Source organism: Pyrus communis, chromosome 11 (genome assembly GCF_041283825.1).
Source record: "Pyrus communis isolate YQ-2024b chromosome 11, ASM4128382v1, whole genome shotgun sequence".
Classification (NCBI taxonomy): Eukaryota; Viridiplantae; Streptophyta; class Magnoliopsida; order Rosales; family Rosaceae; genus Pyrus; species Pyrus communis.
In genome coordinates, this window is record NC_142575.1 from 1,270,104 (window position 1) to 1,282,817 (window position 12,714).

At 34.1% G+C, this 12,714-nt stretch overlaps 1 protein-coding gene across 13 annotated transcripts; it reads right to left on the reverse strand.

Moving 5' to 3' along the window:
* Positions 1-4,333: 4,333 nt before the first annotated feature.
* On the reverse strand, positions 4,334-12,429 carry LOC137742190 (disease resistance protein At4g27190). 13 transcript variants are annotated; one of them, XM_088679700.1, is made up of 6 exons: positions 12,191-12,429; positions 11,975-12,030; positions 11,446-11,513; positions 8,658-8,735; positions 6,108-6,211; positions 4,334-5,988 (listed from the first exon to the last, which is right to left on the reverse strand). In XM_088679700.1, the coding sequence occupies exon 6, from the start codon at positions 5,979-5,981 to the stop codon at positions 4,512-4,514; it is 1,470 nt and encodes a 489-aa protein (XP_088535826.1). In that variant the 5' UTR covers positions 5,982-5,988; positions 6,108-6,211; positions 8,658-8,735; positions 11,446-11,513; positions 11,975-12,030; positions 12,191-12,429; the 3' UTR covers positions 4,334-4,511. The 13 variants fall into 13 exon arrangements, with proteins under 13 accessions (XP_088535826.1, XP_088535824.1, XP_088535833.1 ...); XM_088679698.1 differs by having other exon boundaries at positions 10,245-11,513; XM_088679707.1 differs by lacking the exon at positions 11,446-11,513 and having other exon boundaries at positions 4,334-5,983.
* Positions 12,430-12,714: the final 285 nt, after the last annotated feature.

Here is a 12,714-nt window from a genome sequence, read left to right on the forward strand (position 1 = left end):
AAAGACATGGGCAAGCTATCCTATTTTCTAGAATTACAGGTTGAATATAGAGACAATGAGGATATTTTCATCAATCAATTAAAGAATGGTTAGTTGCAAGCCTACTGCATGTATGGTTAATTGCAAGCCTACTGCATGTAAGCTTCAAACACAATTTCTTGCTTATGAATGTACTCTTTTGGATGATCCAAGTACATATAGGAGTTTTGTTGGTGCTTTACAATACCTAACATTTACCAGGCTTGACTTGTCATATGCTGTTGATTTGGTATGTCAATATATGACTAGTCCAACCAATGAAAATTTTGGTCTTGTCAAGCGAATTTTGAAATATGTACAGGGCATTCTTCACTGCGGTATTACATATTCAGCATCTTCAGACAATTCTATTACTAATTTCTCAAATTCTGATTGGGCTGCAGATCCCAACACTAGAAGTTCTGTTACTAGTTTTGTAGTATTCATGGGTCAAAATCCAGTGTCATGGCAGTCTAAGAAACAATCTTCAGTTTCTAGAAGTTTAACAGAGGCAGAGTATAAAACACTAGCGCATTATGCTGCAGATGTAGTTTGGACCAGACTCTTGTTGAAAGATTTGCATCAATTTATCTCTGAACCACCTTTGCTTCATTATGACAATCTGTCAGCACTAGCTCTATGTTCAAATCCAGTTATTCACATAAGGATCAAACATCTTGACGCAGACTTTCACTTTGTGAGAGAGAAAGTTCAAATGAAAGACATACGAGTTCAAAACATATCAACAGAATACTAGACTGCAGATATTCTTACCAAGGGATTGCATGGTCCAGCTCTCTTTAAACATTGTTGCAATCTTAAGCTTGGCTTACCCAACTAAGATTGAGGGGGATGATAAGTGTAGACACATGTCATTAGTTGATTGAGTATATGCCATGTCAGCCAAATATGGTTAAGATTATTGGTGGTTGGTTGGTTTTTTAGAAGTTAGTTAGGTTGTTGAAGATGTGCTGGAAAGGACGTGCTTAGTCATCGGCTAGTGTAAACTACTATATATAGCATATCAAGTAAGCTTTACATTCAAAGAAAGTAATTTGAAAAGTCACAACCATTTCTCTCATTCTTTGCTTCTTCTTCGCGACTCTTCATACTTAGTTACTCATTTTCTTCATTTAATTTGAAATAGTTAATATTTCCCTTCCCTAACCCCTAAATTACACCAAGTTCAAGTCACCTTCCACCCAGGTCTATCCTTCTATGTTCTTTTTTATATTGCATTGTCCTACTTTGTTCTTTAAATAGGCTATCAGAGCAAGTCCACCCCTAAAAAAATGTGTTGACACTCAGCTCATTTAATCCACTCAGTAAACAGTGATATACCCTATGAACAGTAAATTGGCCAAATGCTTTTCCACCCCTAAAAAATACACTGGCACAAACGATCTCCACCCCTACAAAATGTGCTAGCACCCAGCCCATTTAAAATATTATTAATTTGTTTATAAATAATAAATTTCATTTAAATTTAGTTTTAATTTCGAATAGAATTTTTAACCAATCTCGTCACGCCACATGTCGCTATCTGTTTACAATAATTTAGCCAAGATTTCAATAAGATTTTCAACCAATCTTGTCATGTCATGTGTCATTATCCGAATGTTCTATTTGTGGATAGATTTCCAATTAGATTTTTAACTAATCCCGACGCGCCACATGTCATTATTTGTTTACAATAATTTAGCCAAGATTTCGATAAGATTTTCAACCAATCACGTAGTGCCACGTGGCAGTGTCCAGAACCTCAACCTTTCTTTTTTTGTCCATATATACCCTACATCCATCATCATTCACATACCAAACTCAATCCTTCTTTTTAGCTCAGAATCCTTCTTCATCGTTTTTAAATCCTGAGTTCTTACAATGTCTTCTTCAAGGAGATTGTCCAAACAGTTTGAGGAGCAACAGAAATGATTGTCGGCACGACAGGAAGAATTGTTCAATCTCGAGGAAGGTGGAGATGAGGCTTTCGCAATAGAGAAGGATAAGGACGATGAACATAGAAGGCAGAGGGCCTTACATTCCAGCCATGTCATGGAAGCTATGGGTCAAATATCTAAACCCAGACGTGCTGCAAACTTGGATAGAAAAAGGGAAAACCGAGGTAAAGGTCTCTTGGAAGATTATTTTATCCCCAACTGTGTATTCCCTGATCATATTTTTAGACGTCATTTTAGAATGGAACAAAGTTTGTTCGACAAAATCATGAATGCTATTTGCAACCATGATCCATACTTTGTGAAAAAAAAAAAAAAAACAGAAAGACATTTTTCATGTTCAAGGTCTTCTTCCTGAGCAAAAAATTACTGTTGCCTTGCGGATGCTAGCATATGGAGCATCTGCAAATCAAGTGGATGAGATAACGAGGATGGGAAAGTGTTGAAAATATTGAAATGTGGTGTAAGGTGGAAGATGAGGGCTAGGTATTTATATAAAAAATAAATATATTTTTTTTAATTTTTTCAGTATTTTTTTAACAATTTTTAATAATTTTAATTTAGTTAATTAATTTAGACCGTTGGATTTGAAAAAGATTCAAATCCAACAATCCACATGTTGACACATGGCTAACAGTCATAATTCTGACCATTGTGCCTTTTTTTTTTTTAATTTTTGAGGGAAAAACGTGGACTGTTGATCTTTGGATCAGACGGCAAAGATCACGCCACGTTACTAGCCGTTCGTTTTCAAATTCAAATTTTTTTGGCTGTTGGAAATCCAACGATCCAAAAAACTAGCTGCTGGAAATCCAATGGCCTAGAACGAGCTACGTGGCCTTTCCGTTGGAACCGTAAGTGCGCTTGCACATGCTGGCCCCGCCCACGTTTTCTTGTCGGGGACACGCACCCACTCGCGTGTGCTTCCCATGTGCCTGACATAAAAAAATTTTAAATTAGCCTGTGATGTCATGATGGCGTCAGCATGATGTTACATAGGCCGGGCCTTAGCTCAACACATTCTAGGCCGGCCTATAGGACGGCCTAAGGGCTCCTGATGGACTTGCTCTTAAAGGCTTAGTCCTTCCATGTTCTTTTTTATATTGCATTGTCCTGCTTTGTTCTTTAAAATAGGCTATTAAAGGCTTATTGGATGTATGTAGGGTACCCGACGTATGTACCATGAATTTAAAATTCTATTCTAATCCATAAAAAAAATAAAACCTTATCTAAGATGAAAAAATACCTATAGTCCTCGACATTTAATTATAATTTTTGAATATTAATTAGATTGTAATAATTATTGAACTTTTTTGTGTGTAGGTTATATATTAATTCTCATAAACAATAAAAATGTTATGAGTAAATTGTAATTATGGTCCCTTAACTTTAACTTAATTGGAGCAATGGTCCCTTAACTAAAAATTCATTACCATTGGTCCCTCAACTCATCAAAACGTGCAGCTATGATCCTTCAACTTTAATTCAACTGGAGAAATGGTCCCTTAACTTTAACCCAATTGTAGCAATAGTCCTTCTAACATAACTCGTTTTAACAAAAATTTTGACGTAATTGACGAAAATGACCATACTTACACACTTTGATGAGTTGAGGGACTCTTATTATATAAATGGTTATTCCAGCATAACTTATTTTGACAAAATTTTAACGAAATTGATGAAAATGACTATAGCTACACGTTTTGATAAGTTGAGGGACCAATATTAATGAATTTTTAGTTGAGAGACCATTGCTCCAACTTGATTAAAATTAAAGCACCATTGCTACAATTTACTCTAAATGTTATTTATCATCGACAATTATTATTAAGTTCCCATTATATGAAAAGGTCATATATTATCATCTACTTTTCATCGTACTCTACTACCTTTGTCGAACACCCTTAAGTAGCACTTTCTTGATTTTGGATCATCTACTTTTCATTGTACTTTAAGTAACTAGATTGCAAGTGTTTCTTTAAAAAACACTTTTATTCATAAACGCTTTTAAACTTCTTTTATTAGAAGCACAATGAAATGTTTATGCAGAAAGACTTTGTTTTTTTTAACTCATAAGCATTTTAACTTGCCAAACATGATCATAAGTGCTTCTATGATACAAGTTTTAGTTATCTTAGAGAGTTTTTTTGTTCACCACCAATTAGTATGCTGTATATTTACCATCATATTTATCATATTTAAATAAGTCTGAATTTCGAAATTCGTGTAGTAAATATCTTTAAGAGTACTTCCAATACAAGTCTAGTACTATTATTGCATTAAATAAGATATGTGCCATTATTTATAATTTTTTTTTTTTTTTTGAGGAACTTATTTATAATTTTCTTTGGCCTCTCGGCTCTCCATTTCTTTGGCTTCTCCATTCTCCATTTCTTTAGAAAATTCTAAAGTGTATATGCTATGCATCACTGGTTGCAGTTTTGTTTTGTTTTGTTTTTTTTTTTTTTTTTTTTTTTTTTTCATTACAGGAACGGAATATGTTTTAGATTAATTCGATTGAATTCTTTGGCCAATCCTTTAAAAGAACCCTTGGCCATCCCCAGATGATGCAATTAGTATTGCCACGTCCCGGATCACTTCATGCATTCTTACACATCCGTCATGTTCACCATCCAAAACCAAGCTACAAGCTTTAAGGTACTTGGCCACCAAATGTGCCGTACTTCTGGCCTCTTGCATTGAGTCGACATCTCGAAACAATCCCTTCCCGATACCACACTTCAGCAAGTCTTCGATATGAATATCAGAGTCCTTCGGGAATAAGCAGCAAAGTAAGAAGAATAACTTGGCATCATTGCTATTCAAGTAATCGTAGCTCAACTTTATACATCTGAACACATCTCCCTCGCCATCAAGGTTGGTAATTTGGAACATCTCTGGTCGTCGAGTTGCTTTTCTCCATTCTTCCGAGTCCTTATCTCCGAGTGTTCTTGCAACTTCAATCAAAGCAATTGGGAGACCACCGCATTCTCCAGCTGCCTTCCTCGCTATGTCATAGAAATTGGTTGATTCAAAAGACCTGTTAGCCTTTTTCACAAACAAGGCCCAAGAATCTTCTTCTGTTAGGAAATCGAGATGGATCATTTCTTGGCTCTTCATTGCATGACATACATTCTGTAACCTTGTGGTGAGAAGGACCTTGGAATTGCAGTTTTGGAGCTCGTAGTCGTCGGGGATCCCTATGAGAGACAAATCTATTGCCCTCCAAATATCGTCTAAAATTATAAGGATCTTTTTCCCTCTCATTATTCTCTCCTTCAATCTAGCTGCTCTGGCTATTTCTGTCTGCTCATTCAAATTCAAGGCCAGCATTTCTGCAAGCTGTTGTTGAATCTTAACCAGGTTCGGGTTTTGGGAAATGACAGCCATAATCACATGATTAAAGAGCTTGTCTTTACACGCTTGCAAACCAACATGTTTCACCATGGTTGTCTTGCCTATGCCTCCCATTCCGTGAACCCCGATGACAGTGATGTTATTGTCTTTCAGCGCCTTCATGACCCCATCCATGGCTTGCCTTGTTGCTTCAAATACTTCAAAATCTCCTGTTGACATGGTGGACTCAAACTCAACAGGCAGGCGAACTTGAAGTGTAACTGTTTCAAACCTTTTCTCTTCATTAAGCTTGTTCATTTCTTCTGTCGCATTAACTGCTCTCTTGCTTAAAGTGCAACGCCATTTCAAATTCGGGCAGCAGCCCCCAAGGCATGTTTTGTTTTCTCCGGCTTCATTATTCAGTCTTTTGGCATCGATTATGGCCTTGTCAGCATCCTTGAGCCATTTTTGAACTTCGGACTTAACTTCGTCTCCATTCATTAACGCCGCATCTACGCTTCGCTGGTAATCATTCTGCGTGGTCTCAAGCTTTCCTACCAGAACTTCAAGAGACTGTATGTGTCTCTTGTAATGCACCAAGTAACCCACATTACGCTTCACTGGAGTCCATAACAACTCACCGACTTGTAGTACGAGATTAACAATTTCCATACCTTTCCTTTTTAAAATAAAACATTAACAGGGAGAAAAATATAAGATTCAAAGTTCAAACAATAAAATAGATACCACCAAAAACGGAGAAAAACTATGTAGGAATTTGATAACTAGATGACTAACCTGGATCTTCCTTAGCTTCAACTGGTACAGACTTTAAAACGTTTTGTGCCTTGGACGAATGTCATGGAAAATGTGCGGATGGTTAAGCTTGGTTCTTCTGATGTCTGATTACAGAAACGGTAGACGAAGGATCAGCAGAGAAAAGAAGAACTAATATTTTATTGGTTTGCAGTTTTCGGAGTAGGACTGGGACTAGACTCGTTAAACAATTTCGAACATCTCCAATCATCCTTCCTATCTTGAAGTTAAATTAAATTTTAGCCAAACTTCAACTGTGACATTTTAGTTGTTTGTTAATTCAAAAAAGGGTCATTTAGACTTGGACAAGGATCCTCTTGGATCCTTTTTGTGGAGATTTAGAGATCAATTAATTATGTCCGTTTATCGTACATAGTGCGGTCAGTTTTCGTTAAGTAATATTTATATTCAATTTAAAATTTAAATTTTAAAATAATTTTTAATCACATGATGTACGATGAACGAACACGATTAATTGATCATCTAGATCTCCACAAAGAAGATCGGAAGAATATCCTATTCCTTTAGACTTAAGGGCCTAAATAATATTATTTTTTATGCTTTTATAAATTTAACTTTAGTCCAACATTTAAAACTCATTATCGCGTCATATGAAATACCGTCGCCCACTTTTATTATTTTTCAATTTCATTATCACGTCATATGTTTATTATTTTTATTTTAATTTCATTATCACGTCATATGAAATGCCTTGCCCACTTTTATTATTTTTGAATTTTCTTTCTAATATTCCTAATTTGATCATCAATTAAGCTTTAAAAATAGGAATTTCGACTTCTACAAATCAAATTTTAGGAATTTAAAATGAAGACTTTTAAAAATATTTTGTTAATGAGAAATAAATTGTACATAAAAATTTGTTCATACAATGCACAAAACCAAACAAATGAACTAATATGCACACACAATGAACAAAACAATAAATACCATAATTTTCAAAGGGCAATTTTGTGAATTTATTTTTTCTTTTGAAATCCTATAGAGAGAAGGGCAATTTTTAGATTATGGGATTCACTAATTTTGCCTTCTTCCTCTATATATATGGGACGAATCGGTGGCACCACATATTTTACACAAGTTTTGACATAAGTTTTAAGTCATTAGATTTGTACATTTTTTTATGGGTTGAGATGTAATCTAATTAATTCAATTAATTTTCTTTATTAAAATAATAATAGATTGGGAATGAAATTCTAAAAGCCTTTTAATCTCTCTCCATCTCATTAATTGTTTTTCATTCATTTTCTCCCTTTCTTCTCCATTCTCCTTTATCTTTCATCCTATATCAAATGCACAGATATAATAGATCTTATTAAGGGATAATAATGTAGTTTCCTATTAAAAAGGGGTAGTATAGATCCAGGTCCAAAAACTCGAGTTGTTTTTTTAAACCGAGTTCAATTGTAACATACTTATATCATAATAAGACTACAAAATTTTTCAAGAGAAATATATTGATATAATTGAATATAACTAATTTTGAAGAGGTAGCTTATAAGCAAAAAAATCTACAATATAGGTAACTAAAAACGATTTATCTGTGATATAGGTAGATTATTGGCAAAAAATCTATAATATGGGTATATTAAATAAGTAAAAAGATTGAATGCACTGTTGAAGGAATTTATTTTTTGTGATTTAGGATATTACAATTCCTTAAAATTTTCAGTTTTGTCAAAAACTTAACAAAAAGATAATATTTCTTAGACCAATTTTTAAAATGTGGACTATTCCTAATAATAACTCACAAAATTGGATTTATGTTGAATTTATCTTTATGACAATACTATGATGTCTAGTATAATATTGGACTCAACCTATGTTGCTTTTTTGGGGCTAGATCTAAATGCCTTAATTTCATTTCTAAATTTCTATAAGTGAGAGTTATCATCACGGTACCTTCACTCTTACACACTCATCATCCTCATCCTCACCTCTACCCCACCATCATGCCACAAACACCTTGCTATCACCAGCCCTAGCACACCATTATCGCCGCAGGTGCCACCGACGCAACCGTTACCTCCACTCCCACCACCATCGTTGTACAACACCACAACTATAGCTTCCCCTACCAACACTGCCACCATCCCCACCACCCATCATCAAACTGCCTCCATCACTCAGATCATCACCGTAGTCCCTAGCACATTTACCAACTACCAACTACCACCTTCCGTATTTACATTTATTATATTATTAGATCCTTAGACAAATAAGAAAGTCCACAAATTCTAAAAAATTAAAATCCATAATTTTAAAATTACTTAGTAGTTTTAAATTGACAGAGAATTAAGAAAATCCCTTTAGAAAACAAAATGACAACCTTAATTCATTCACTCAAAAGTACTTTCCTCTTTTCTATTTATTAACACCTCTCGAACTCATGTTGATATAACACATAATGATCAGTTTGCCAAAAAAAATAAAAAAAATTGAAGCCAATTTCTAATCAAGTAAATTAAATACATAATTTTTAACAGGTTGTACATCTGCGTTTTCTCTCTATACCTGACAACTTGATGATCTGAGCTTTGATTCACCAACTCTCCGTCGCCATGGCCATCCAGTTGAACTTCGACTAGGTTGCTGTTGGGATGGGGTGTTAGCACAGCTATTCGCTCATCAGATAATTCTCTCTACTTGTAGACCTGAGGAAGTCTACGCATAGACTTCTCTACTTTTTAATTTTTGTTCCCTACTTTAGACGCAAGTAGTCTTTCAGAAACAATTTTTAATTCTCTGTCTAACGGATCCTAAGCATCATAAATGCCTTTTATTATAAGAGTTTTAACGAAAAACTCGCGGTATTATTCATTTTAACGAAAAATCACATTTCTAAAATAATTGAAAGCGTTTTTGGTGAAAATATTTTTAAAAACAATCCTTAGTAAAAAATGTTAGTAAATCCTGAAAAAAACACTTAAGAATGCTTTCTAAAATAAACAAATAACTAGTGTTTCTTGTAAAAAACACTTTAAGTACTTGTAGAATCCAAAAATATTTAGAAAAAAAAACACTTTAAGTTATTCTAAAAGTATATTCAAACGAATTCTTAATTACCAAAGTCAAATTAAGAGGCCAAACAAGGCAAAAACACCCGATAACTTAGAGATCTATAAGAATAGGCTCTTTCTCTGCATTCTTGTTAGATGGTGATCTATATTACTCCCGCAGTCATCACTCGTAGTTGATAAAAACTTATCAAGACCAAGTTCAACATTACATCCTGAATCAAAAACGCAACTACACAAAAAATATTTGGATAAAGTACAAAAAACTACATTAACTATTAATGTCACGACATTTTCATACCTCATCTTTAGAATTTGATCCAATGTTATATCTTCCGTTACTTGACCGTTTACTTTTCAGTAAAATGCTGACGTAGCTTGATTCGAATTTTTTTATTAAAATATTATTCAAAACAAAAAAAAATTATTTAATATTTTTTAAATATTAAAATAATAATAAAAAGTAAAAAAAAAATAAAAAACCCTCCCCCTCCTCTTTCTTCTCCCCATCTTCATCTTTTTCCCCCTGCAAATCCCCCCCCCCCCAAAAAAAAATATAGGAAGAAGAAATTTTTTTTTTTTTTTTTAAAACCCATTAAACCCCAAATGCACCACTCTCATCCATTCTCCACATCCTCTTCCGTACCCATCCTTCACCTTCTCTGCACATCCATCTTCTTACCGATGAGATCTGGGTTTTTTTTTTTTTTATTGGAGGGGAGGGGGGAGGGGGTTTTTTTTTTTTAAATTTATTTATTATTATTTTAATATTTAAAAAATATTAAATAATTTTTTCTTTAGTTTTTAATAATATTTTAATAGAAAATGGATTCTGAATCGAACCACATCAGCATTTAACTAAAAAGTAAACCATCAAATAACGGAAGGTATAACATTGAACCAAATTCTAAAGATAAAGTAAGACATTGTTAATTTTAAAAAATAAGATATGAAAATATCGTGATATCAATAATTGAAATAGTTTTTTGTAATTTACTCACAATATTTACACATATCAATCTATACTGGCTCAGGACGCCACATGGTTTCCCGAGGGGTGCATGTGTATGCAAAACTTGCCTACCTGCTAGGGTTGTTGAGGGATTCCCCCTATTCTGCCTTCGTCCTTGTTTTGATTTGACATAAAAGGAAGCAACAAGTTTTTAAACAATATGCAAGTACGTTACATTTTTATAATCATCAAGACGTAGCACTTGTCATTTTCTTTTTAAGGGCGGTGGGAAGGATTTTAAAAGAAGTGTGGGCTATATTTTGTTAAGAGAAAAAATATATATACACCCGTACATATATATATATATATATATAAATATACATGGACGCTGAAGAAACACCTAAATCCTTGTAAAACTTGAGAAGTGCAAGTGTCATGAATTGAATAAGAAAGTATGGTTTTTGAATAGGACACGTATTGTTTGTCCTTTCACTTCTTATGTCCTCCCATACCCTCCTGATTGTATGATCACGGTTAAGTTACGTCAACATTTTATATTACTATTCATTTTTATCTTATTATATCTATTTAAAAAAATATAAAATATTAACGTGACTTAATCGTGACCACACAAAATAGAAAGACACGGAAAGACAACGAAAGTGGAAGGGCAGACAACCATTCTCCTTTTGAATAAAAGAATGGGTAAAGTTGAAACAATTGATCTAAAGTTGGTTGGGGAGGGCTAACTGCCAAAAGCCGAAAAACCTCAAAATACATGCTGCAAAATAACAAATTGCCAGAACTTGCATTGACGCGCAAAGTCCTACAAAGTTAACGAGGTATTTTACTATTATCAACTCACCACGTGACTGATGTTTATTAGTCAAATGATTCTCTTTTCAAACACATATCAAGTACTTATTGGACGGATAATGCCATGAGACTTATATTCGTTTCCAAGAGAGAATGTCCCCACAAGCTAACTTTACTCCACCCTTCCCCCACCAACAGGAAAAATTATAAAATTATCTCTCCGTTTTAACGTGCTATTTTCTTTTTTACCTAATCCTTTTTCATATATATTTTTTTTGTTTTGCTGGTTTTGTTTTGTAAGTTCTTACAAACCTAAAAGCATTGATACCTGAACTGAATTTGAACTGAATTTGCAGGTTAATTTTATCGTTTAAAATTTCTGATCTATAAAACCAAATCAGTTCTATTAACACCGATAAGTTAAGAATTGATACGAAAAACAAATCTATATTTGAGGCCTTAAAATATATTATAAGCTCAATTAATACAAAGAAAGAATCGGTACCACACTCACAACCTTATATTTTCACGGGTACATATGCATATTGCTCCAGGTTGTTAAATCAGATCTTCAAGACCATGTTCCTAACACCAGAACTAACGACTTCAGATTCATATGAATTATAGCCAAGCCAAACCAAACCATTTAGGTTGTCAATAATGCCCAAATAAGCAGTTTAGCTTGGTTTCTTGAGTAGATCAGGTTAGTCAGGTTGCTGAAGAAACAACTACACACCAATTCTCAAACTGCACAACTACTAAATTACAACAGTATTGTATCGATGACGGAAAATGATCTCTAGAGCATCTAGGTACCCAGGTTTTCAATTAAAAAACTTATCCAATTGAATTCATTTAAAAAAATGATCTCTCAGATGAGTTATGAATTAACTCACAGTAGCAAAACCCAAAAATTAATCATCAGTATTCCTCTTTCTTTTTTTTTCTTTTTTTTTTTTTTTTTAAGTTTGAGGGAAAAATCGAAGCACAAACAATCAAAAAACCCAAACAAAAAAAAAATAACACCAAAGAGATCAATTATATACCTGACCCAGAAAAAGCTAGGAAGAATAAAACCCTAAAACTCGAAGAAAAATGTTTCCTGCAACCAAAATGCAAAATCAGAGATAACAACCAGACGTAGAGTGCGAAAAAACAAAGAAAACGCTGGGCAAAAAAGCCGGATAGCCCAAATTCACAATCAATCATAAAATTTTCTTCCTAACCAAACAGAAAATAAACCAACACATGAATCAACATACCTGAACTGGAGCGATTCGCTTGTGCAAAACTGGGGGGGGGGGGGGGGAAACGCCAAACACCTTCGAGAAGATCCGATCGGAGCCGAAATCAAAAGACAGACGGGAAAACTAAAAAGAAACGGAACGACAGAGAGAAAAAAGAAGAGGAAAAGAAAAAGTCGCAGAAGATGCTTCCGGCATCTTTCCTATAAAATGCAACGTGGCCAAAGCTCAACCACAAAACACTAAAAAGCATCTTTCAAAAGGGAGCAGCAGCTGCAAACAAAAATGAAAGAGGGGCAAAATAGGCAATTTACTGCACAATCCCACCGAACTCCAAAAACCATGAATAAAATGAGGGTTAAAACCGGGCGGGCACTGTTAATGAACACTACCCATCCGCTTAGCATATATAAATTTTGAAGAGGTATGGCCCTATGTCCCCACTTAAAGTTTATGTCTCCTATAATTAGGTGTAATTTATTTTTTTTCATATCAATAAAATTATCTCATACCGTCAAGGTTCTCCAAAATAAAAAAGAATA